Source organism: Acinonyx jubatus, chromosome A2 (genome assembly GCF_027475565.1).
Source record: "Acinonyx jubatus isolate Ajub_Pintada_27869175 chromosome A2, VMU_Ajub_asm_v1.0, whole genome shotgun sequence".
Classification (NCBI taxonomy): Eukaryota; Metazoa; Chordata; class Mammalia; order Carnivora; family Felidae; genus Acinonyx; species Acinonyx jubatus.
Window position 1 is genome coordinate 11154663 of NC_069383.1, and position 27826 is coordinate 11182488.

Below are 27826 nucleotides of genomic sequence, written 5' to 3' on the forward strand. Positions count from 1 at the left end.
TTTTTTTTCCTCTTATGGATTCTACTTCTAGTGCCGAATGTAAGAACTGTTTGCAAAACCTTCTTCATGATTTTGTGTTGTTGAAACCCCCTTTACTTTTCCAGATAAGCAGGAATTCTGACCAAAGTAGTAAATTCTCTTCATAATCAAACCTCTGAGGTTTTGTAAGATTAGCTGCTCTTACTAAGTTTTAAAGTGTTTCCCAGTACTTATTAACTGTAATAAGTCCAAATTATACTGAAGTGTCTGATTTGAAAGGAACAAAAAATGAGGTGTATCTTTTCATGAATTAAAGGCTGATTCCACAATAAACTGTCAGGCTTGTGAAACGAGTCAACTCCAGTCTCTTTAAGAATAACGGCAGTTTAATCAAAGAGCTTTGGTTGAATGTCAAAGGGATTGTCTCCTGATTGACCAGTACCTCTAAGGTTGTAAAAACCAAAATACGGAGCCATGTTCTTTTAGAACATGTATAACTCTTAGGTTCCCACAAGGAAATAAATATTTCAAGAAGTAAATAATTTGAAGATAAAAAGATATTTTAAAAGCGTTTTCTGCGAGCCACTGCTGAAACAATTAGGAAAAACGAGAGATATTTTGAGGCAAATGTCTGGAGAGCTCATCAGAATTTGAAAGGATGGTGAGACAGATCCGCTCTGGTGCAGGGAAATCAGTGACGGGCTTTGAAGCTGTTTAGCTAAAACTGACATGAGTTCCCATTAGAAACTTTCTGTGAAAACATCTGCAACCTAAACCAATTACACTTTTTAGAGTTCCATTCTTTCCCAGGACCGAGTCTAGATACTGGTGAGGTCCTTCTGGATCTGGCAGTGAGCTCCCTTTTCAGGGCTGGTTGACGGACACAGAGGGTGACAGTCGATTCTTCCGGGCTCCTGAGAACATCCTGTGACCTGGCTGTCCCACAGTAATAAGCACTCCCTAATTCTGTAAAATGAAGTTGACTCTGGGAAGGGGACCTTGGGCATGACGTGGCTTTTAATCTTTTTATCCATGATAATGTTCCAATCCTGCAGAAACGCCCTGTATTATTACTTACTTATATGTGTACGGATGGCACTAACTTTTGAAATAATTATTTTTTCATCTAGAATTTTTATGTAAAATATGGAAATAGCAACTTAATGGAGTATGCAAAACAAGAAAATTGAGACAAAAACCGCTTCATCAATTCTCTGTGGTGAAAATGCTAACTAATGGGGTCTTGTGACAGGTAATATTACTTCATCAAAAAGTAGTAATACCAGCTGGGAAATGACACAGTGTTGACTGGAAGAGCAGTGTCAAGATTTCTGTCACCAAGAGGACAGGGCCTCTGCTTAACTCAGTGTCACTGGGAAAGGTGAGGCCTGAGGTCAGTGTCAACTTGTCGGTCACACCCACGAAGTGACAGTGTGGCCTGGCCGGGGGAAGAGAAAGGAGGTGCAGTAACTCAAGTCAGGTGCTGATCACTTCTTAGGTCAAGGAGAGGACGCAAGTGCTCCTAAGGAAAGCGATCGATGTCTCCCTCATGTGGTCTGGAGACTGGCTCTCTCCCAGGCTTTACCTGCTCTAAAATATGATGTCACAAGTTCTGAAATTCATCCCGATTTCCCTGTTTAGATTTGCCATATCTCTCATCACACTCTGTCTTTAAAACGAGTGTGAAAGATGCCTTTGTACCAGTCACCTAGAAGTGAAACTTAACTGTCTCTGAAGTTGCCTGTCTGTAGGACAGTGTTTTATTTCCTCGCAGTGTGCTGGGAACATTGTGGAACATGGTTCTGGGACCAGAGTTTTCTCTAGGCTGTGCACGCTCAGGAGTAAAACAGCTGCATCCTGGACCTGAGTGCCTTCACTTTTCCTAAGTGTTCCATACTGCTCTGACAGTGACAGTGGGAAAGCCACCGTGAGCTCATCAGGAGAACGCAAGGGTTCCCACACTCTGGATCCTCACGCGATTCTCGATATTGTCACACTTCAGCATTTTTGCCAGTCTGATGCGTGTCGGTGATATTTCATTATGGTCTCTGGTTACCGCTGAGGGAAAGCATCTTTCTGTAGTTACTCCTGGCTTTTTCATCTTCATAAATGCTAGCATTAGCTTGACAGGTGTCACATACACACAATCCCATTGTATGTTTTATCGGAATCATTTTTCATGTGTAGATTAATTGCGAGAAAACAACAATTGGGGAAGAAAATTCCTATGTGTAATTGAGTCATCCTACCCATAAACATATCTCTCTTTTAGAACTTTTTAATTGCTTTCAATAATTTAAAAATTTGTCCATAAAATCCTGTACATCTCATATAAGATTTATTTCTAGGAACCATATATTTTGTGTTGCTATTGTAAATTATACCTTTTAAAAAATTAAATTTCTGAGTTCCTTGGTAGTACATAGACATACAATTGACTTTTAGTATATTGTTATCAATTTATTGCTGAATGCTTTTATTGTTTTTAAAAAATGTGAGTATAGATTCACTAAGGTTTTCTATAGACAATCATTAAAAAATTTTTTTTAATGTTTATTATTTTTGAGAGACAGGCATAGACAGAGCGGGAGGAGGGGCTGAGAGACAGACAGAGACGCAGAATCCAAAGCAGGCTCCAGGCTCTGAGCTGTCAGCACATAGGCCTTGAACTTATGAACCTTGAGATCATGACCTGAGCCAAAGCTGGGACGCTTAACCAACTGAGCCACCCAGGCTCCCCTGGACAGTCATATTTTGGGTGGTAATGAAGTTTTCTTTCTTCTTTGCTCTGTAAGAAATAAGAATGTATTCAGTTCTGACTGGCTGAAATAGTAGCTTTAAAAAGGCCTATTCCTTTCCCCCCATGTAACAAAGTCCAGAGCCAAGCAGTTACAGGGCATGGCTTCTGTGGTTTCCTCAGCCTTTGCCTCCAGATCCTAAGGTGTCTGTTGTAGCTTCAGCCGCTGTGGTCCCTCGTCAGCCTCAGGAGAGAGGGAAGGGAAGACAGGATGGGCTGGCACACATGGCAAGAAAACAAGGCTTCAGGGATTCCACCATTTCCAGAAGTTCTTCCTGCATCCAATCTTTTGCCTCAATGGCCAGAAGTATCAAACGGCCACCCTAGCTGCAAAAGAGGCTGGGATGTACAGTTTTGCCTCTATAAACATAGGGATCCCGAGTGAAACCACGGTTCTGTCAGTGAGGAAGAAGAGAATGCGTGGGAGAATGCTCTTCTGTCAAAAAAAATGTCTTCTCTTCGTCTGCCATCTTGATGAACAGTTTAGCTATTCATATAATAAAATCTTATTTTCACTTTCTTTGGGCCATACTCTTATGGGTTTCTCTTACTGAGACTGATGAATCCACAGTTAAGCAAACTGATTCTCATTCGTATATAATGTTCTTAGCTCTGTCCTTTGGACCTTATGTTTTTCTTTGACGTCCTACAGTTTTACCACCACATGTGTAAGTGTGACCTATCTTTGGTTCTAGTTAATTTTCCCCAGCTCTGATAATTGGTTCATGGACTGTGAAAATTTTTCAAATGTCCCCATTTTTCAGATAAGGACATGGTAGTTCCAAGCTCTAGGCAGTGATTTGCCCAAATTCACATCATTAGGGATGGATGCACTAAAAATTTGCAATCAGGTCATGTATGCTATTTTTCCTTGCTTCCAATTAGTATATGAAAGACTCCATATAAGATAAGTCGATGTTAAAAAGAAAGCACTAAAACGAATTTGGGATAAAGAGAAGAAAACCAGAGGAAGGCACAGGTACAGGGGAAGGCAGGAGGTAGGAGCAAGAAATGGAAAGGATTAAGAAGAATTTTAATTCTCCAGGACAGACCTTTTAACTCCTCTACACTTTGGCCTAAGAAAATATCAAATGGAATTGCCCTCCATTCGCCCAGGCCTCTTGTTTATAACACTCACAGATTATGAAATTATGCCGTCATTGTTCCTTCTTTTATATGTTTTTTCAAAGTATGGAAATAAATGGCAGAATGAAATAATTTCATAGCACTGACTGAAAGAGATGAGAATCTAACCCTAGTGAAATATTTTTGAAAGAAAAAAAGTAAGAGAACCCCATTTGAAAAGATTTTTCACGCGGTAATGATGGAGTTTCAGTGAGAAACACCCTTAATTCTCACCCCATTATGACTCAGAGTGATTCCCCTCAGTTAGGATCACATGTCTGGCATGCAGGAGAGAGGTCTGTGCTAGAGAGGGAAGTTTGGGGGTTGTTAACACAGAGGTCCGGCTGTGAGTTAGTGCCACTAACATGTGAAGTGTTTTATGTTTTTTGGTGTCTTTGTTATTAACTATTGGTTTTCCAATCTGGTGCTTAAAAAAGGGCACCCTGAAACTGGGACTTCAGTGTTTCCTATCTGATTCAAGGACAGTATCTTTCATATCTTCTTAATTCTTTGATAACCAGTGACCTACTTTGAATTGAAGATACTGTTAAAATTTTTACATAAAACATGTGCATTAGAGAACAAACATGATAATAAGGATGGCTTTTTTTTTTTTTTTTTGCCTCAGTCCCCCCCCCCGCCCGCCGCCACAAGGAAGCTGTTAGTGAAAGTCTTCCACTCCCAAACCATTTTCTTAAGTGTACAAATAGGTGAAATGACTGTATTTCATCACATTTAAGATGCCATCAATTGTGGGATGCATTATTATTTTCTGTTCACTAAGGAAAAAAAAATACTAATTATAACTGCAGAGATGAGGGGGAAATGTACATGTTAGAACTGATAAAATATGGCAGATCAAATAGCATAGAACTTAATTATCAAATTATATGCATAGATGTAATTTGTTTATATAATTTGTTTAATTTATTGACTTCTAAGATGTCAGCTAGGATTCTGATTAGGATTGTGTTGATTCGGCGAATCAGTTTGAGAAGTAAATCCATTTTATAATAATGTTAAGTCCTCCAATCCATGAACCTAGGGTACTTTCATTTAGATCTTTAATTTCTTTCAACAAAGTCTTGCTGTTTTCTTCCTGCAAGTTTTGTACTTATTAAATTTATTACCAAACATTGTATTGTTTTAATCCTATAGTGGATGAAATTCTCTTCTTAATTTCATTTTTGGATCATTGGGTACAAGTTATAGAAAGACAGTTGATTTTTTGTATCAGTTGACCTTGTGTAACCTTGCCGAACTCATTTATGAGTACTCATGGTATCTTAGAGGATTTCTTAGGATGTTCTATGTATCCAAACATGTCCTCTATAAATAGAGGTAATTTTACTTCTTTTCTCATTTGGATTCTTTTATTTCCTGTCCTTGCCAAGTTGTTTTGGCTAGAACCGATGGTACAATATTAACTATTCAGATAATACTGATAGCAGCAAAGTGGACCTCCTTGTCCTGATCTTGATCTTAGGTGGGAAGCATCCAGTCTTTCACCATACATATGACACCAACCATTGGTTTTTGATAGATGTCTTGTATCAGATTGAGGAAATTTTATTCTGTTCGTAGTTTGTTGAGTGTTTTTATCATGAAATAGTGTGGGCTGTGCTTGTCTAAATCTTGTCTGTTGAGATGATTATGTGATTTTTGTGTTTAATTCTATTGATACATTACATTAGCTGGATTATGGATATGAAACCAAACTTGCATCCTTGGGAATCAATCTCACTTGGTCATGACTTGTAATTCTTTTTATATACTGTTGGTTCACAGTTTTCTTTTTTTGTTGATGATTTTTGCATCCATAAACTAAAATACATTGTTTTGTGGATTTTTTTTTCTTGTGATGTCTTTGACTTGTTTTGGTATCAGGATAATACTAACAACTACCCTTTTTTTTTTTCATTTTGCCATTTGTTTTCTTTTTCATTATTCAAGTACAGTTTTCCTTTTTCTTTTTTAAATTTAAATCCAAGTTAGTTAACATACAGCGTAAAAATTTCAGGATTAAATTTAGTGATTTGTCACTTACATTTAACATGCAGTGCTCATCCCAACAAGTGTCCTTTTTGTTTTAATTTTTAACGTTTATTTATTTTTGAGAGACAGACATAGAACATGAGTGGGGGAGGGGCAGAGAGAGGGAGACAGAATCCAAAGCAGGCTCTAGGTTCTGAGCTGTCAGCACAGAGCCGGACACGAGGCTCAAACCCATGAACCGTAAGATCATGACCTGAGCCGAAGTCGGACGCTCAACCAAATAAGCCACCCAGGCGCCCCAACAAGTGTCCTTCTTGCTGTCCCTTGCCCATTTAGCCCATCCCCCCTCCCACAACCCCTCCAGCAACCCTCTGTTTGTTCTCTATATTTAACTGTACCTTATGTTGTTCCCCCTCCCTGTTTTTATCATATTTTTGCTTCCCTTTCCTTATGTTCGTCTGTTTTGTATCTTAGTGAAATCATAGAGTGTTTGTCTTTCTGTGACTGACTTATTTTGCTTAGCATAATACACTCTGGTTCCATCCACAATGTTGCAAATGGCAAGATTTCATTCTTTTTAATCGCTAATATTCCATTGTATGTATATACCACATCTTCTTTAGACATTCTTTAGTTGATGGCCATTTGGGCTCTTTCCATACTTTGGCTATTGTTGATAGTGCTGCTATAAACATTGGGGTGCTTGTGCCCCTTCAAAACAGCACTCCTGTCTCCTTTGGATAAATACCTACTAGTGCAATTGCTGGGTCATAGGGTAGTTCCATTTTTAATTTTTTGAGGAACCTCCATATGTTTTCCAGAGTGGCTGTACCAGCTTGCTTCCCACCAGCAATGCAAAAGAGATCCTCTTTCTCTGCATCCTCACCAACATCTGTTGTTGCCTGAGTTGTTAATGTTAGCCATTCTGACAGGTGTGAGGTGGTATCTCATCATGGTTTTGATTTGTATTTCCCTGATGATGAGTGATGTTGAGCATTTTTTCATGTGTCTGTTAGCCATCTGGATGTCTTCTTTGGAAAAGTGTCTATTCATGTCTTTTGCCCATTTCTTCACTGGATTATTTGTTTTTTGGGTGTTGACTTTGGTAAATTCTTTATAGATTTTGGATACTAAGTCTTTATCTGATATGTCGTTTGCAAATATCTTCTCCCATTCCATCGTTGACTTTTAGTTTTGTTGATTGTTTCCTTCTCCGTGCAGGAACTTTTTATCTTGAGGTCCCAATAGTTTCTTTTCCCTTTTGTTTCCCTTACCTCTGGAGACATATCACGTGAGAAGTTGCTGAGGTTGAGGTCAGAGAGGTTGTTACCTGTTTTCTCCTCTAGGATTTTGATGACTTCCTGTCTTGTATTTAGGTCTTTCATCCATCTTGAGTTTATTTTTGGTATGGTGTAAGAAAGTGGTCCAGGTTCATTCTTCTGTACTGACAGATACTCTTAAAATCCAGGCATTCAAGAGGGAAACACTAGGGAAGTCAACCAGGGCAACAAAGGCAAGACAAAAGGAAAGTAGGTCTAGCAGGCAGGATGCAGATTTGGGGAGGACACAGCATAGAGGGGACTCTGGTTGCAGGAGATACCTGGCCTGTGTTCTGATCCTTTGCCTTCTTTTATTTGTGTGCTCACTGCCACAAAGAGGGGAGGGGGGAGAGAAGGAGACCTACAGAGCCATCTTGTTTCTAATTAATAAACAGCAGTGGCTGGCTGGCCTTTCTAAGGAGTATAGACCACTGAACATAGAGGCAAGCACAGCTTTATGGGGAAGAAGTTGCATTTACATGAAAATTATGTATTAAAAAAAGTTATTTTAAAAACCACTTATCTCTGTAGTAGAGCCTAAAGTCTGGGATTGTGATGCCTTCCGCTTTTGTTTTTTTGTTTTTTTGTTTTGACATTACTTTGTCTATTCGGGGTGTTTTGTGGTTCCATACAAATTTTAAGATCGTTTTAGCTTTGAGAAGAATGCTGGTGCAATTTTGACTGGGATTGCATTGAATGTGTAGAGTGCTTTGGGCGATACTGACATTTTAACAATATTTGTTCTTCCAATCCATTAGCATGGAATGTTTTTCCATTTCTTTGTGTCCTCTTCAATTTCCTTCGTAAGTTTTCTATAATTTTCAGCTTACAGATCTTATACATCTTTGGTTAGGTTTATTCCTAGGTATTTTATGGTTCTTGGTACCATTGTAAATGGGATTGATTTCTTGATTTCTCTTTCTGTTGCTTCATTATTGGTGTGTAGAAATGCAACCGAGGAGGGCACTTGTTGGGATGAGCACTGGGTGTTGTATATAAGCAATGAATCATGGGAATGTACCCTCAAACCAAGAGCACACTGTATACGCTGTATGTTAGCCACCTTGACAATGAAGTATATGTTGAAAAAACAATAGTAAAATAAAAATAAAAATAGACAAAAAGCACCATCTCTACACATGGATAGGAGAAATCTTTCCCCCTTCTGTGTTCAGTGAGCCATCAATGACGTTCAATCTCTGTGCCTTTAATGATTAATTTAGAAAAGTCATTAATGTTTTCATAGCCCATTTTTATTTATAAATGGAATGTGCTAGCTATAAATTCCAGTATTGATTTTTCTTCATTAATAATTTTCCACTAAGAATCTTTTCAAAACTCAGAAATAAAAAAGTTCTTTAACAAATTTATGTAAATGTACACGTGTGATACAGGGATGAAAGATTTATTTCTTATAATGGCCATACCTACAATATTACATTTATATTATTTATATAATTTAGGATAACTGCAAATAAATATTTTCACAGACGTTTTTCAAGGAGGCCTTACATTTCTATTTATAGTGTACTGAATATTTCCAAGTATTTGGTAAAACTTTAATATAACAGCACTTACCAGTTTCATTACTCTAGGCCTTGGTGAGCAATTTCTTATGCTTTGGGACTACATTATGGAAATAGCAGAATATTACTTTCTTTACTAATAGAATGCATTTAAAAAAAAAAGAAATGTTGTTGATACATCTTGATTTTTTTAATGCATTCTTTATAGTAAGTACCAGCAAATGGCAATTTCTATGATGTATGAGCCAAACTGTATGAATACTGTCTCTTTTATTTAGATTCTGGAATAATTATTATACCATAATGCCAAGATGAAAGTATCCCAATAATGTCATTGGTTGTTGAGACCTGTGATTTTGTGAAATAACTAAGGTGTCAAAATGACTTGCACAAACCACACAGCTTCCTGGAACTAGAGCTGACCTAAAACCCAGGTGTCTCGACTCCAGGCATAGAGCTTTCTCCTCCTGATCTCCTTCACTACTCTCACTGCAGGAAATTTTGATGCTTGATCACGGGAACTAAATACATAGAAAGATAGATAAATCTAAAATGTGTGATGTTTGATAGATTAAGAATAACCATATTTGTTAAAGTTTTCATGATGTAAGTTTCCAGGTATATCAGATTCAAATTGGTACTGTAACAAATGATTGCCACCGACCAGTGGCCCAAAGTAGTGCGTCCTTTATCTTCTGGTCGTGGAGACTGGGATCCTACATGGTCTTCAGAAACGAAAATCAGGGTGTTGACAGAGCTGCCTTCCTCCTGGAGGCTTGACTGGAGAATCCTTTTCCTACCATTTCCAGCTTCTGGAGGCTGGCTGTATTCCTTGGCCCGTGATTCCTTCCACGGTCTTCAGGGCTAGCCGAATAGCATCACCAAATCCCTTTCTCTGTCCTCTGCTTCCATTGTTACATCTCTTCCTCCAACTCTGACTCTGTAACTTCCTGCTTTTAAGGAATTTGTGATTACGCTGAGACCACCTGGATGATCTAGGACAATCCATCTCAAAATTTTGATTTAGTCGCATTTTGCAAAACTCCTCTTGCCATATAATTAATTTATTCACAGCTTCCAGGGATTGCAGTGTAGACGTTTGGGGAGGTAGTGGAGATACTATTCAGCCTCCCATATCAGGTCTGTAATCAATGATTTAAATAATTTTCTGAAATAATACTTACTGAGTGCAGTTTTTAGATCATTGAATCTTTACAGTTACTCTGAAAATTAATGTATGAGAACTGTTTATATTGCCGTTGAGAAGCTGAATTTCAGTGCTGTCTTTCATCTGGCCTCAGATGACTTGTGATAAGGACTCAAGACAACATAAAAACAAAGCAGACTGTGTGAGCACGATTTATTTGGTGCCCACAAAGATAACGAGAGTAACACTTTCCATCTGTCTGGTTTTTGTTCTCCAAGGGCTGAAGTCAGGTTTCGCCAAGAATATATTCTGATCCCTGAGAACCGAGAAATGAGTCAGGTTTGCATAGACCAGAGCCAAAGCTCCGTCCAGCTGTGGGGTTGTAGGCAGTCTCTAATTAGACATATTCCTGTTTATTTTTTATCCTTTTTTACTTTTCTTACCTTTTCTTAGCCTTTGAAGCTGTATTTACATAAGAAACTGATAGTTCCATCAAAAACAGGCAGCAATCTGATGTGTGATTAAGATGGTAAAAAAGCAAAAGGCAGAAAGCTTGACTTTTCCTTATGTTGCTTACATAGTCACATATTACTAGTCTCCAGGCTCTCAAGGTCACTAAAGATCAAGCAGGTGTTTATTAATTAATTAACTGAGCACCCATATTCCATCACATTACTGGTTTATTTATGCCACTATTACCGTTATCCCTACCCTTCTCCCTCCCCCCCCCCCCCGCCCACACACACACCTGGGCCCTGTGCACATACTTGTACTGTGAGATATTACAAGTTTGAGTTTTCTTAGTATGTATCTAGATTTGGTCAGTCTGGGCTTATAGACCACACAACCGCAACTTTTGATATGTTCTAAATATTAGCCCTGAGGAAACACTGCGCAAAGTGACAGTCATGGGCAGCTCTGGTACCCAGCTTTCATGAAGAAGGCAACGTTAGGGGTGTTGCTGATGAGCAGTAGATATTACTTCTCTGGAGAGAATAGGACAAAGAGAGGAGCAGAATTAGCATTTAGACTATGTCACTGAGAAGGATTTTCAACTATTCTACTTATAAGCAAATATTACATTTTCAGATGCTTAAGACCAATAACATATGGCCTATACAAACTTGTATTAGATACCTCCTTCATTAGCCCAGCTCCAATTCTGTTTTCTGTGTTGTAGGATTTGAACCAGACATGAACGATTTTTCTTCTCGTAAGGCCTTGCCCTTTTGTGATTCTGCTGAGAGCACAAGGAACCAACAATAATTTACTATATGCCATAATCATCCTGTTTTGTTTTTAGAAAACTCCCTACAACCTGACAACACACATTTATTATGGTTGATTCTAGGCATTTAAATATGAAAACAATTAACGTGCATTCGTAGGCAATATGACAAATGGGAATTTGTGAGCAGACCAATTTTTCACTGACCTGCATTCAAGAACACTATTATAACTCAGGTTTGCCTCCCAAGTTTTTAAATGAGTTGATTTCCCAGTATTTATGTGGGCAGGTTGACGGATGAGAATGACTTTAGTGTAAGCTGGGGAGTCCCCTTCTATGTCCCCTCCTCCAGGTTGCACTTTTGTGCTGATTCAGAGAGCGCTCTGTGCGTTCAACCATCCAGCTAATATACAGAGACAAGAAAGCGATAACTTTTGATCATTACATGAGTTGTAGAGAAAGAATCAAGGGGTGTGGGTGAATAAACTTCTACTATGGGAATAGCCCGCTGGGTATAATTTTCTACTGTGTCCAAATGATCAAACTTTGCATTGTGAATAGTACATTCACATCTCCCACCTGTCTTTTCTCCACACTCCACCTCACCCCTCTTGTTAATGCAGAATATTATCTCCATTGTGTAGATGAGGAAACTGAGTCATAGGATGTTAAATGAATTGTCCCAAGTTCATATTGCCTAACTTAGTCCTCTGTGCACATAGGATGGATCCATCACTGGTGAATTATGTATCTGTTTTTAAAAGCATTGGACATTGTGAAATAATCTATCTCAAAATCCTTTCTCTAAATGAAAGAAATTTTCCTTAAGTTTGGGTAGCATCAAAGACATCGGAGATAGAAATTAACACCTTGGCAATTCAAATCATGTTGCAAGCCCCCCCCCCCAAAGACAACTCCTTTCCACTCTGTAAGACAGATCATAAGCCACACAGCTTTGGAGAGGTGGGTAATTCAGGTGTAATTTTGGTCACTGCGATTTCTGATTTCTGGGGTGATTATAAGTCAAATGTCAGTCACCATGGTTCTCAAGATACTTGTAATAAAGATTCAAGTGGAAAAAAATGTATTTAGCATTCACAAAGAGGACAAATGGTTAAAACAGAATTTTTGAGTGTCTGAAGATTCAAGGATGAAAAAGAAAGAACAGTGATAAAAAGGGCAGGATGGCTTGGTCGCAGGAGGTTTAGACAGCCTTCAGGTTTCTCAGCGGCGAGCTGCCACTTTGTCCTCCAGATTGCTCGGAGGCCAAACTGTGAAAAAGCAGAACATATTTGGAGAATTCTGGGCTTAAATTAAAAGAAGGGGAGATCAAACTGGGGAAATGTCCAGTATGCAGGCTAAAATAGAAGCATCCCACTTAAAAGAGCTTTTCTGTAAAACTGTGTACCCCAAGTAAAGTTTGTAGTGAAGAAATATTTGGGCTTTTTTGCGGGGGAGGCTGTAGTTCAAGGGAAACTCGAGATGCAATTTACAAAGAGAGGAGGCAAGTTCTCAAGCTTAATTATGCATCAGGAAACTACCCTGTAGTTTTCTTTCCTCTCCCACAGAAGGGAATAGAACTGAACTAGCAAGAGAGGGTAGCAGTCCTCTGGCTTTGAGATTAAAAACACCCAAAAAGGGATACATCAATGCTTGACAAAAGCCCTTGACAAAATAAGTCCCTGGAGGTTATTATATAACATAAGTTACCTTCTGTCTGTACAGCTTGTACCTTGAGTTTCCCTTGAAATGCAGCAGAAAAATGTCTGCTTTGTTTACCTGGGTTAACAATGCAGAGGAAAGAGGACAGGACAGTAGGGTTCAGATCCTGAACTGGGACTCCAGGTGGATTCTTCATCTGTACGATGAGGATGGGTAGGTGATGTCAAGGCTTTCTTCAGTTTGAGCACCGGCTGCTGAAGCCACAGAGAATTGGGAGAGTCCAGGTTATAAATGCCAACGGCTTAGTTTTTCAAGGAGTCCTCCTTCTCCTCCGTTCCCTACGGGCCGGCAGTTAAAGGAAGCAGTAACAGGACCAGAATCGGAGGGTGTGTGTCCGGGTCGGGAGCTGATGTTGCACGTGCAGACCCGTCTCAGAGGTTTCCTGTGATGTGGTTCACTACTTGGAAGTGCTTTGAACGTCAAGGAGGAAGATGTGCTGTGGCATCACTGCAGTTCATAACCTCCAGCTGAAGGTTCTCACCCCTCAGAAGTTCAGGGTGAAGCCAGGAATGGGAAATAATTACTGCCCCTCATTTCCACTGAGACGGGGCTGAAGGTCTGGCTGCAGCCAATGAAACGCTCTTTGATACTGATTCATTAGTAGCGATGCTGTCTCCCGGCAGCCCTGTGCCAACATCACAGTTTGGCAGCCTCCTCAGTTCAATTGCACGGTTTTCCTTTGGGCACATCTCCTTGGCCTTCTTCACTCATCTGTTTGCTGGACCCATTTAATTGCAAATTAACAACGTGTCTCCCTCAACTACCCTTCCCTAAATCCGGTTTTCCTTCTGTGTGTGTGTGTGTGTATGCGTGGGTGTGTGCTAAAGAATGTGCTTACGGCAAAATTATCCCAGCAAGAAGGCTTTCTGATTTTTTTTTCTTCTTTTTTCTTTTTTTTTGCCAGCTACAACTGGTAACCAACTTTTGTTTTTACCCATTTAAAAAGTATTTATTTGCAAGCTATCAGTGGCAGTTTAAATGCGACGTGCAATTAAGAAAAATACAAACTGACCCTTGTGGTGTTTTCCGTTGACCTGTATCCCGCCAGAGGCTGATATTGTATAGATAAGGAAAAGAAATTTTATGTTACTAACACAAGGAAATCTGGTTTGTGCATGTAGGACCGAGTGAATGAGGGGGGGTGATGCTGGCTTCGTTCTCTTCCTGGTTCAGCTGTCATTCTGATACAAATATGAGCACCGCTCCCACCTACCTCTCGATCGGGTTCTGTTTCCTTTAAAATGAATGACTTTGAACAAAACCGTCTCAGTCTCTTTCAGTCTCCAGCGTTGTCCCTCTTTATTCATTTTGTTCTTTCCTCCTGAATGCCTGCAAAAAGCATTGGAGGTCCAAAGCACATGCCTTTTCTCCCACAAGACATGATCCCACCCCACAGTATTCCCAGAGTGTGTTCTCCTTTTGACATCTTCCCCTCCCTCCCACTAATCTTACTCATCTTCAAGGGCCACTTCAAATCATATCCTTGATGAAGATTTCCTAACAAAATCTGTTTTCTCTTTCCTCCAAATTCCTCAAGTGCACTGCATACCCCTATGATGTATTTACCTGATAGCATCATTCTTTGTGCAGATTTCTTAGTCCCTTTACTAGAATGTATTCGCCTCACATTTGGTGCCTGTTACTGGCACAGCCTCCTGGTAGGCTAGAATAGTGTCTTGCTTGTTTTATGCATTAGCAACCTTGTTTAAATTAGCACGAGCATTTTTCTCCGCATGAATTCTCTAAGAGTCAATTGCACTACAGTGAAAGATGTTGAAGCAAGAGACCTTTAACACAAACCTTTAAAACAATTAGGATAATGAAGGATAAGTTGAATTTTAATGGTGAAAATAACTGTAAACTCTGCCAGAACTTGGTAAGGTTTAAAGTGATGTGGGGCTCGATTTCATGAATGAGATAATGACCTGAGCCAAAATCACGAGTCTGTCACTCAACCGACTGAGCCACCCAGGCGCCCCACCACAGACCCTTTTTGAGTGTAAGTGAGTGTATGTTGGAAGAGGGGCCTACCTAGGAATGGTCCACAGAGGCCTGAATCTAGAAATCTCACCTTATGGGGAATTTGGAGTTTTAAAGGATCTCCCTGTTCCCCTAGGTGATTTCTCTTGCCCCTTTCTTTACCACTCTGAGCATGAGGCAAGGTCTAAAACATTTCATTTTCTTCGTTCCCTTCTTACAGATGTTGAAAATCATATGAAACTGTAATTTGAGGACAAGTATCATAAAAACAAAGGCAACTGAAATTGGTTCTCTCATTGTGTGGCCACTCATGAAACTTACAAGGTTTGCTTTGCAAAAAGAAGAAAATCAGAGAACTCAGTGTTACTCTACTGTGTCCTACAGGGCACGGCCCTACGATATTCTGTAACTGTAACAAGTGCATTCATGTTTGTTCCCGTTATTTTGTATCTTTATTTTATCCACATAACTAGATTGTATACCTCTTTAGGTTTGTTCCCATTGTATTTAACCTTAACTCTAGGTGTTTAAGTGACTTAATAGATAAGACTCATCAGAGTCGCTCTTTTTCATATTCAGACCTTACGCATTTCTCTGGCATTGCCAACCAGAAGTAACTAATAAAGTGGTTACCTAGCCTTCTAAACGAGCTTATTTACAGGTTGGTACGAAATACTAGACCCTGGGGGAAAAAAAGGCAACGAAGGAGTAGTGAGCAAGGCAGGAAAAAGAAAGGATTATATAAGTTATCTGAGAAAGAAGCTGCCATTTAAAGAGGGAATAGTGAATGGGATCATTTCCAAAAGAATGAAATTGTTGGACTTCACTGAAGGAATAATTTGGTCACTCTTGAGAATGCAGAATAGTAGGAGCACAGTAGGGACAGAAGCCGGATTTCTGCTTCTTGAGGTAATTGCAAAGGGGTGCATGTGGAAAGCACAATGGGAGCAGATACGTTAAGCTTTTTAAAGAAGTTTGTCAACGGTTCAAGAACAACCATAGGCATGGAGTTGTGTTATCGAAGAGGCCTTTATGTCCAAGGCACAAGCAGCCTATGTTGAAAATAAGAGGGAGCCGAGAAAGTGCAGAGATCCAGGGAGAGGTGGGAGAAATCGAGGGGGAGGGTAGGGACAGTGTGCAGGTGGCAGGGAACACCCCTGAGGAAGCTGGAGGGTAGAATCCAGAGTAGAGGGGGGAGGTTTCTCAGAGGAGAATGTTTAGCCCCACTTTCCAAAACAGAAACAAAGATCACAATGCGAGGTGTGGAGTTAGGTGTTAGGGTGAGACACTTACGGAGGAAGGCACTCATCGCAAGTGGCATGAATCTTTACCAGTAAGAGTAACTTCTGAGTAAATAATCAGACCACGGCAAGGACTGATTGTCGAGGGTTCCTCAGTACCGATTTCCTCTCTGGAATCACCCAGGGGAACAGTGGACAGGGCACATTGGGGCCAGTGACCATGGCACTGGTGGCCTAGGGCAGCAGCTCCAAAGTCACCATTGGTTGTAACTTTGACCACAAGTAATCTGTAGCTGAATGTAAGTACTAGTGATTTTGATTGAGTTTTAAAAATTCATTGAAGCAGGTTCAAGGTCACTCTTAAAATATTGTCCCTTACGGGTGATTTAGTGTGTTTCCTTGGGTTGACAGGGTAGCTGTGGATGAGGTCCAGGGTTATGGGGCCTGTGCATACTCACACCATCATCTCGTGCTGCCTCGTGCTGTGTGCAGGGCTGTTACTGATTTACCATGAATTCCTATGGCAGTCATAGGAACTCCTATGTTAGTTAGGAACTAACTAACTCCTAAGTTAGTTGGAGTGGCGTAGGTGGAATTTTACAGTTCGCTATGTTTCCTGTTTAGCATTACCCATGAATATATTTTTTAACGAAGAAGGTAGGAATAGAAGAAGAAAATGCAGGGGGACGGGGTGGCTCAGTTGATTAAGCGTCTGACTCTTGATTTCAGCTCAGGTCGTGATCTCACGGTTTGTGGGCTCGAGCCCTATGTCAGACTCAGCACTGACAGCACAGACCCCTCTTGGGGTTCTGGCTCTCTCCTCTCTTTCTGCCCCTCCTCCACTCACGTGTGCACACTCTTTCTCTCGCTCAAAATAAAAAAAAATAAACCTTTAAAAAAAGAAGAAGAAAATGCTACCAGTGTCTCAGTGACTTTATTGTACTTGACCTAAACAACCTGAAGACTGTGTGGATGGGTGGGGTCAATGCTGTCATGCCTGTCAATAGAGCCAAACAAATTGAAGACAAGTTTGTTACCTAGAGGTCAACTGATATATTATTGTACCAACTCCATTTCACATTAAGAAAATGCCGCTCTCCATTCGGTCTGTCTCACAGTCCCCTTCTGTCTATCAGCTGTCCCTAACTGATCTGATCGCCACCTAGAGCTTTAAATACGTCCAAATGCCCTTGCTTCTCCAATGTGTATCTCCACCCCGACCTTTAATGACTTGCCCTTGCGTTTAGAATAAACGCCTCGCTCTTGTCCTGGCTGCAAGTCCTGCTCTGAGAGCTGGCCTGGTTCCTGCCCTTGTGGTTCTTGTCTTAGGTTCTTCATACTTGCTTTTCCTCTTCCTGGAATACTGTTCCCCGTACCTTTCAGTGGACCTCCCACATTGCAGAATTCAGGTGTCTGCCTGGGCGTTACTCCTTCATGGAGAGTGTTCTCTAATGAGCAGGTCGAAAGGATGTGCATCCCTGCCCGCCCTGACAGAGCACACCAGCACTCACCCTGTTTTCTTGTCTTCAGTGCAGTCATCCCGTTTGATATCCTCTCATTAAATTATTGCTGTCTGTCTTCTCCTCAAAGGTTGACCTTCACGAGAGCAGGGGCTATCGCCTGTCTATCTCTACTATACCTTGAACACTGAGCGTGGTCCCTGCGCAGAGGAAGCCCTGAGCAGATACGTGCAGAATATAAAGTTGCCGTGGGGTTGGGTCAGATGGCAAGTGCTAAGATGAAATCAAGAAAGAAGGATTAGCCCAAGGCTTGGCCTCCTGTTCCAACTGCATCATTATCTGGAGGTTCAGCTGGGGTGACTTCTCCCAGGAGGAGTTAGGAACAGTGGACACAGCGGCCGAGCAGGAGGTCGGCATGGGGCTGGCCGCGGTGGTGTGGCCAGAGGACTGTGTCAGACCGAAGACATTGTTTAGAGAAAGACAGGAAGGAAGGAAGTCAGGAACAACAAGGCCAGCATGGAATTAGAGCCCCTACAACTGCACACCCAGACTTTACCCCACTTTCAGCCTCTCCCAGGAATGACCTTTAACCAGTCAATCTGGAATTTCCGGATCAGCTCTAGTGAGGTAATCCGCAAGATAGACCCCCACCCTTCCCCCAAAGGGAGGGAACCTTGCCTGAAACAATCCACTCTTTGTTAGAAACTTCCTTTTCAGCCCCCTTCTGCCTCTAAAAGCCTTCATTGGCTCAGCTCCTCCAGCTCCTTTCTACTTGCTGAGTGGGATTCTGCTGGATTCCTGAATCCTTGAATAAAGTCAATTAGATCCTTAAACGTCCACAGTTGAATTTGGTTTTTTTTAACCACATAGAGGATGCAGTAAAGGCCATTTTGAGGAGGGAATCAAAGATTATACCTGAGGTGATTCTAAAATGACACTTTTTGGGGCGCCTGGGTGGCTCAGTCGGTTGAGCATCCGACTTTGGCTCAGGTCATGATCTCGCGGTTCGTGGGTTCGAGCCCCACGTCGGGCTCTGTGCTGACAGCTCAGAGCCTGGAGCCTGCCTTGGATTCTGTGTCTCCCTCTCTCTCTGCCCCTCCCCACTCGTGCTCTGTCTCCCTCTCTCAGAAATAAACAAACATTTTTTAAAAAGTTAAAAAAAATAAAAAGACACTTTGTGCTAAGGAAGCTCTCCTTTCTGTCCTATTAAATAAGATATGCCTTGAGAGCTCCCTCAAAACAAAAATTTAAGGAACCCTGTCCATCACTGTGATCCAGTTCTGCCATGTCCGAAATCCGGGAGTTTGCCACGTCTGTGGCTTCCACCCCTAGATGACAGGCTTTCAGTCCACAGCGAAAACCAAATCGTTTTTGGTTCCTTGTTGTGAATCACCCATGGTTCAAGGCCAGCGGCCTAGAATGGGCCAGTTATAGATGCCCTGAACTACACACTTCCATTCTCTGAATCCCACCTTATTTTCTGGGCTTCTACAGAGCAGCAATTGCCTTTTGAAGATTTATACCCCCACCTAGATGTGATCTTTCGTTTCCCAGAATCTTCAAAGCACTTTGCAAGTCTCTTTAAGGCACTCATAGCCTGGGATTGTAGTGTCGGTGTAATCTCCTTCGCCCCTTTCCCTCACTAGATCATAAATTCCTTAAAGGCAGAAACCGGGTCCTATCATTCTGGTACCCTCTAATACACAGTCTACATTCCTTGGACATTAATCAGTGTAAAGCTTGGAAGGAAGAAGTGATGGGTTTGAGTAATCAGTTCTGCCACTTGTTAGGTATATGACCCTGTGGTTCACTTCTCTAAGCCTCCATTTTCTCATCAAACTGTAATAGTGATAGAGAAAATAACAATGTCCTAGAACTGTCGAAAGGATTAAATGAGATAGTGTACATCAAGTGCTTGGCACAGAGTATAATGAGTAATGGATACTATCATGGTGATGATTTTTATGGGGACCCAAAATATCAATATTAAGAGAACCCACGAGTGGCCTGTCGTAACTGATTCTGTGATTCTGATATCAATGACATTCTAAAATATTGACTGTTACAGAGCCAATAATATAGAATACCAAAAATTCAGCTGTGAATACAGGCCTGTATCCTTAATTAAGAAAAAAGTGAACAGTGGAAAATCACTTCTGAGTCTTATAAATAGGAAATTGGATTTCCTAATGGGTAATTTAAAATACTTTGGGAGCATAAATACACCTGGAGCACTCAAGCTCTAAGTTGGTGACTCAGAGAACAAGGGCACAGAATCCTGAAATAAGCAACAGCAAATGGCCACTTAAGCTCTTAAAGAGCAAGTTGCGGAAAATAAATTAATTCATTTAAATATGCATGAATCTCCTGAGTGGTGGAATATGCTGAAATGGTGCTGAATGATTTCCTTTGTTGTGTGTGTTCTGAAGGATTAATAATGCCTTGCACTTGGTGCCTCGAACCTTTGGTTAGACTCTTTTGCCTTTTTAAATTGTTTTTAAAGCAATTTAGATGATACAACCGGAAATTGCAGTCAAAGTACAGATTGGTCTCATTGATTTGGAGAAGTGGACAGCAGGTTGATCAAGGCATAGATGGATCCCTGAGGGAATGGAAAGGGATTCAGATTAAAACGTTAGAAAAGAGCTTTGGGGAGGCTGACATAATTTTGCAGAAACTTTGAGAAGTTTCAAACTTTTCAACCTTTCTCCTGAGATATGTGCCAGCATTTAATCAGCCTCTCTGATACTGTGTGGCACAGCAGTTTGGGTCCCAAGAATCCGCATATGCCATTGTAGACCGTAGTGTATATTTAGAATATTGATCAGAATTATCACTCCGTTATTTCCAGCACTTGTCAGATCCTTTCATTTTCATTATGGGAACCACAGACACAAAAATCCTGGTCCTTCATGTAAAGGAGAGGTGCGAGGAAGAGGGGGCAGAGACATCAAAAGCAGAAGCAAATGATCAGCTAAATGACTGTAATATTCTAGGTCATGTTCTGATTTGTGAAAGGAGGGGGCTTTAAGGAAATTACTGTTTGCCCTGCACACACTGGTTATTAGGGCAGGGCTTCATTTTTGATGCCAAGGCAGTGAAAGGGAGCTTGGCAGCAAAGTGGGGGCTGGAGCCCGGGACCCCTGAGCGATGGGGTGGATGAAGCCTAGGAAAGGATTTGGCAGCCTTGCCTGAAGAACAAAAATAATGAAAAGAATTGCCAAGAACCATAAAACCAGGAGAATAGGGATATGAAATACTTCAACGTGATTTTCCCAACATGGAGAAATATTAAATTCTATTAATTAAATTAAATTAAATTAATTAATTAATTAATTAAATTAAATTAAATTAATTCTATTAATTAAATTCTATTCTAAGTCTGTTATGATGTCCATGTATTATTGTGAGTTTCTGTATTACAGTAATTTATATGTTGCCATAGGGCTATGAATAGGATCAAGTCAGATCAAGTTTTTGTTGTAGTTTATTTTTTTTGTAAGTTGGGAAAAACACTTACTTTTCCACACAGTTTAAATAATTTGTAAGTTGTGTGTGTGTGTGTGTGTGTGTGTGTGTGTGTGTGTGTACGTATACATCCCTATTGTTGAATATTTCCTTTGATGCCAGAGGCTCGTCATTTATATGCTAATTTGTTCTCTTGGTAAGCTATGATATGTCACAATTACAAATAATCTTTGAAGAGAAATCTTTTGTAGCAACTATAAAATGAAACAGCACATTCGAGGAAGATGGTGTAGCCTCCACAAGAGTGTGTGATGATAGGTCAGAAGGTACCGATGTAGTTCAGGTACACAGTAGAGGTGGTGGAGGTGAGAGATGCTGTTAGAAGTGTCGGTGGGGTCACATCCCAATGGGGCTCACAGACTGTGAGAGGAAGGTCAGATTTCTCTGTAGGCAGTGGGGAGAGATTTTAAACGGAGGAGGGGGGTGATCACTTTTGTGTTTAATGAAGATGACTCCGGAATCACTGTAGGAATCGGATTAGACAAAGATACAGTAAGTGTTTGTTTTTCTTTTTAAAAATCAGCCCAAATACAAAACTAGAACCTTATGTCATTTATCTGAATAAGCACTTAAAGAAGCATTTCTCACTTATTCCAAAGGGGTAAGATCTATTGAGTGACATTTTAAAGAAATGATGGCTACATTAGATATATTTTTTTTTCATTATGTACCGTTAACCATTGAATTTCCAAATTCAACTTCCATGTCTGCTTGTGAAAGAGGGTATTCTCTTCTTCAGGCCTATAATTTGTGGAATGACTTGGTTCTTGCCAACAAAAAAGACTGGAAGTGTCTGTTATCCTTGTGAAATGTGACAAATCTCTGTGTCATTTATTCTGTCCCGTTGCTCTCTCCCAACCAGATGACCTACCACCTTTTTTAAAACAATTTGATGCAATTTAGACAACCAGTTGTACTGTAAATGAAGTTCTGTAGATAATAGGAAATTGACACAGTTCCATACATACAACCACACACACACTATACTGCACTTTGCACTGCCTGCTGCTATTTATAGAAAGATTATACTTGTAGGTGGATTTCAGATATTACCTGCAGAGCCATGCTTCTGTAGGTACTAACTGTTCATTGATGCTTCATTAAGAGCATATGCCATATAATAAATTAAAAGCAGACATGTTAAGAACTTTTGGTATGAAATACTGTTCTATCACCATTATTTTTCTGGTGATTAACTTGCCTTTCTAATAGCTTTGAGAGATGTTTTTCTAATCAGTGCACATGAGCTGTCATCAAAACTAGAATTCCTAATTCTGAGCCAAAACAGTTGGAGACCAACCAAATCAGGACCTTTAATAAGGTTTATGGGGGGAAAGCCATCAATCATTCATTCCCTCTCCTAGCTCTGCGTACATTATTGAACAATTTTGTCAAAGGTTTTCTACTAAAAAAAACCTTTAAGAAATTTGAATAGTGTACCTATTTGCGTGTAGTATTATCTAATCAAAATCTGATTTGCGAGGGTGAATCAGCTAACATATTCATAATTTTAATCGTGTTAACAGCTCTAAAATTGGCTGATAATTACCTTAGAATTAGAGGTTCTAATTTGTACATTGGTAATGTGTTTCCAATCACCAGCCAGTGTAATAACAATAATAAATTATACTTCTGTCTTCACTGAGATCATGATGGACAGCTGAAATCGGATATTCCCACCAGAACTGGATATCAGACTTTTTCTCCTGAGTATTACAAACTTCTGAAGCTTCTGAAGATGCAGGGCCATTTTCAGCCTGTGCTGGTCAACCCTCTTGGCGTTCTCAGTGGAAGTCTGTGGCCAGGAACAGCCTCCTCTACATCAGCACCACTGTCGGCAGCTGGGCATAGCACCGAGCTAACTTGCCTTGTACACGACTGAAAGCCAAAAGCTTGACCACACAGCTATACCCATATATATATGGGTGTATATGTGTGTGTGTGTGTGTATGTGTGTATATATATATGGGTATGTATATATACGGGTATATATATGGGTATATATATGTATATGGGTATATGTATGGGTATATATATATGGGTATATATATATGGTGTGTATATATATGTATATGGGTATATATGTATACATATGGGTGTGTGTATATATATATATGGGTATATATATGTATATGGTAGGTATCCATCAAATTAATACAAATCAGAGAGGCCTCAGAGAAGACAAGTCCATTGCCTGTGATTATTTCTAACAATATGTTTTAAATCTACAAAATAAGGGTAAAGTATGTTAACACAGGGATTTTTACACATTTCCTTAAATTGCAAAACCCTTTGCTTGACCAAGATTTTACCTAGAACCTTAAACCATAAAGGTAGATGAACAACTGTTTTGTTTGAGGTATGATAACTAGTGCTACCACAGATAGTGACTTATCACGTGTAGTTGGGGTTTTTTTCGAAGTCACTGAAATGAATTCCTAACATTGTGCATACATTTCTAACTGTGTGCCCTCTGCTTTATTTTTTCTGCAAGAAATGATAGCCAATAAATTCGAAGTGAATACTGACTGCTTCCTTGCGTGTCAGAAACTCTTGTGAGGCATGTCTGTGAGTTGTCTCCTGTAATCCAACAGGGTGAAGTGCCATTTCACAGGGAGGGTGAGTAAGGTATAGGGATGAACTTTGTTGCTTGGAGTCACAAGGCCTGTAAGCGCCTGACTCCAAACCCATGTGCTTACCACTCAGATACCAGCTCCTACCGAAAGCAAAACTAAACCTTCGCCGGGATCGCAGAATTCACAGAGCTGCTACAGAGAGATTTTTGTCAGACCTACTTTAGGAGAACTGGGCAGAGAATTAGTTGCCCTGTGGTATTCTGATAAATTATCCCACAGGCCAAGGGTTTTGTCTTAATACCTTCTTTTTTGACCTCTTGAACTATTTCTGAAGCAAATGAGGGTGTCAAGCATGACTGCACACTGGAATAACCTGGGGGTAGTGGAGGGTCTAATTTAATTGGTCTATCTCAGTTATTGTGTAGATGGTGTTTTTTTGGGGGTTTTTTTTTGGGTTTTTTTGGTGTTTTCCCCCCCATTTTGGTTTTTAACTTTCCCAAGTGTTTCTTTTACAGTCAGAGTTAAGAAGGGCTGCATTTAAAGCTAAGCTGTCTTTCTGGGGTGTCTGGTTGGCTCAGTCAGTTAGGCATCCGACTCTTGATTTCGGCTCAGGTCGTGATCTCAGGGTTTGTGCGTTCAAGCCCTGCATCGGGATCCACGTTGACAATGTGGAGCCTGCCTACTTTGGATTCTGTCTCTCTCTCTCTCTCTCTCTCTCTCTCTCTCTCTCTCTCTCTCCCTCTCCCTCTGACCTTTCCCTATTCTCTCCCTCTCTCTCTTTCTCTAAATAAATAAGTAAACTTAAAAAAATAATTGAGCTAAGCTGCCTTTCTGCTGTGTTCATGCCTCTGCTCACGTAGGACATCACCGAGATGGCTGTAACTGACAGAGTGGGACGGGCTATTCAAATCATTCCAAGTCTCCCTATAATAGGAACACGTGGCCATAGTCCTTAAGCCACTCTTCTACAGTTCTTTAGAACGCAGTATTCCCTACAAATGCTCAAATGGGTTCTTGAAAAACAGTCTCAGTGGGTCCTATTCGTTGTACATATGTTTTATGACCCCCTCTCTTTACACCTTTGTGACATGAAAAGGAACCAAATCTCAAGTTTGGAAGAACACTGTTTGGGATGATAGAACGTAGGACTGAAAATGGGAACATTCTGTAGGAAGGGAACATCTTGTTTGTTTAATTAGCAGTAGTGGTTAAAAAACCTATTCTTCTTAGGAGGCTCTTCTTATTTCTTTAATAACCCACATTGCTGCTTTCAGCTAGAGGACGTGTCCTCTGTAACGCCTCCCTTAGAACCATGACAGAGCCAGATGATTCATCGAGGGAGGAACTCGTGGGCCCGGCATGCATCCATCTACATACACACACCTACGTGTACACATACACAGAGATGGGGAGGGAAGGAAGGCAGAAAAAGAAGAGATTGATTTGCATGCCTGTCACTAAATTTTTTTGCCAAGGGTGGGCAAATAGATTAGCTCTCTTTTTTGTGATTTATGTGCCAACAATTGCACTTCCATCTAGAGCAATTCAATATATTCCTCTGTTTTCCTGGAAATAACTAAAAGTAGATCATATGCCATCAAAACAGACTTATTTAGTGGCATAACCCCACCTGCCCCAAAACATGCATATGTGTTCCTCTTCCCCCTGCTACCAATTTTGGTTTATTGTGATTTTTTTTTTTTAACCATGACTGTTTAGTTCCAATAAATTCACTTAGGCTGTCATAGTAAGGATGCTCCTTTATAAATTATAAATTAAAATTTATATTGTGGTTTGCTCCTTTTTTCCCTGTGTTCAGATTGAAATTGTAATTTTTTTCTGTTATAACTTTGTATTTCCTGTAGATAAGCTCTCTTCTTCTCTGAGGATTTTGTTAGAACATAGATTAACAGTATTCTTGGAAGGATGGAGACAGACACTTGCCTAGAAAAAAAAAACATGACTGGAGGAGGAAAAAATAACTGAGGTCCTTGAAATCAAAGTTCATTCCTTCCATTTGCCAGCAGTATTCTTTTCAACCCAAGAGCAAAACACCAGATTCTCTCTTGGATGCGTACCCCCTTAGTAAGTGCTGACTCCAAATGCCCAGAACAATTAGTGTTGAATCAGGGAATCCCTAGAGTTGTACTTCACTTTATTATTTTTTTCAAGTCAAATGCATTGCATGCAATAGTGAAATAATTATGTAAAATGATACACTGACCTGATAGTAAAGTCGGAACATTCTTTAAAACAAACTTCCCAGCTGGCCACTCAAGCCTGAGACGCTGGGAAAAAAGAGTAATGTTATTGCTTTGACAGTTCATTTGTTGATTTTCTGATCCCAGACTGTTACCCTGCCAGGATTTTGTGAGCCCTAGGGTCCTCGTTGGATTCCCTTCAATACCTCAACCTCTAGATAATTGAAAAATAAAATCCTTGTGGTCTGCTTGAGGAATTGGGGGTCAGCATTGATACATTATATCCTTTCTTTCTCTTTTTATCCAGAGTGTCATTCTACTTTCTCATCATTCTAGCATCCTCACTGTTTCTGGACCTGAAGCATTTGTCTCTGTATTATTCCTCACTCTTTATTTCTGGCCACTGAAGTTCAATTGGCCAGATGGACGGGAACGATGAGAGGCTGCTTGAAGCAACCATCTCCAAGGAGGGGGAAAAAAAAGATGAGAACACCTCATCTCTCCCCTGTCAGCTCTTTAAAGTAGTGACGGGCTCAGACAAAGGGTAGGAGAGATGACCCACTTAAGCGGGCATAGGTGAGCTAGTATTCATCAGCCAGAAGAGTCTGGCAAGGCCCCTCCTTCAGTGCACAGCATAAATAGCCAAGAGGGTGAGGACTACAGGGCAGCTGTGTCTTTTTAGCAGTCTAATGGAAGAAAGAATTTTCTTAGTGGACAAACGTTATCTTGGCACTCAGAGGGCCAGGATGATTAACGGCCAGACTCGCCATCCCTCCTGTATGTTGCAGGATTTACCTGTAAAGGAATGGCCAGTCCAATGCAACGTGCTTATTGAATGTCTGCTCAACTATGACTTGTTTTCCAGGTTTGTAGTTGAGCCAGAAAAAGCCAGTGTAATTCAAGTATATGGGAAGAGAGAGCAGTCTGATCCTACAGCATAGTTGGAACTATTTTGTCCCTCTTTTTCCAGTTACATCACATCAGCCATTAGTGACCCTTGTGAAAAGGTTAATCAATCAGTCAGTCAACGTGAAATAAAATAAAAGTCTGGGTTTCGGGAACAGGAGCCTTGACCTTTCTCTTTTTTAAATGCTTTAGCTGACTGACAGCAGTTCCTTGCTCCAGACCAAGAAGACAGACGCCTTTCCTCGCGTTCTGGTCTGACTGCTGTGGTGCCTCTGTCTTCAACCCTTTGTCCTTTACCTTCAGCAGATACTAAATCTACATCCTTGCAGAAAATGACTTAACTTCCTGGGCTGGGAAGTAAAATTCAAGTGCCATAAGAAGTATTCTTTTGGTTGAGTCAGCCCCAGAATCCACAGGAATGATTTATTATGAATCACTTTATCAATGAATCATTTGTCCACTCCGAGAACAGACATTATACTATACCTGGCAACAAACTAAAATAGATAGAGCAAGATAAATAGAATGATTTCAGCAGTTCAGCCTTTGTGGGACCCAATACTTAGTAAGAACGTTTCATTACATTACAAATTAGAGTTGTGTCCTGCCATTGCAAAGTGATTTCTGCTTTTAGAGCGAATGTGGTTTTCATAAGCACCCAATACGATACTTTGCCGTGTGGGGCAGTGATAACAAGGCTTGTGAGCCAGGCCTTGTCATTGTTGGACCTACAGTGCCATCTACTGAATAGATTGAATAATGTACATTCCACGTGTGTGCTTCAGATAATGCAGCCACAGGGGAATTAATCTGTGTATGTGTTTCCAGTTAGCTGTGTACAGACAGGAAGACTTTGTTGCTACATTAATAAAAGGTTATGTGTTTGCAAAATGCTGTTATTGTACTTAAGTCCCTATTAGACTCCTAAGGGAATAGAGTGTTGTTTTTCATATTGTTTCTTATTTCATTAACCAGAGAACCCATTTGTTTCAGAAGTCCATTTGATAATCTTTGTATGAGGTAGTAGTTAACTTTCTGGTTACTTTGCATGGGTTGTATTTGAATTAATGTTAGTTTCATGATTTATTTATTTATG

The 27826-nt window shown here is 40.3% G+C and overlaps 1 protein-coding gene and 1 long non-coding RNA gene across 15 annotated transcripts in view; one reads left to right on the plus strand and one right to left on the minus strand.

Annotated features, from left to right (window-relative positions):
* Positions 1-27826, plus strand: part of TPK1 (thiamin pyrophosphokinase 1) — a 343981-nt gene that overhangs the window by 252719 nt on the left and 63436 nt on the right. The window contains exon 9 of one of the 14 annotated variants that reach the window (XM_053217940.1): positions 17650-18356. The exons of the other annotated variants lie outside the window; for them this stretch is intronic. Coding sequence (XP_053073915.1) covers positions 17650-17654 — 5 coding nt within the window. The 3' untranslated portion in view covers positions 17655-18356. Of the gene's footprint in view, positions 1-17649; positions 18357-27826 lie in introns of those variants that run through there. 14 annotated transcript variants of the gene reach the window in all.
* On the minus strand, positions 1358-17879 carry LOC113604201 (uncharacterized). Its single transcript, XR_003426071.2, has 3 exons — positions 17571-17879; positions 14052-14167; positions 1358-2767 (listed from the first exon to the last, which is right to left on the minus strand). It is a non-coding gene; the product is annotated as an uncharacterized LOC113604201 (long non-coding RNA).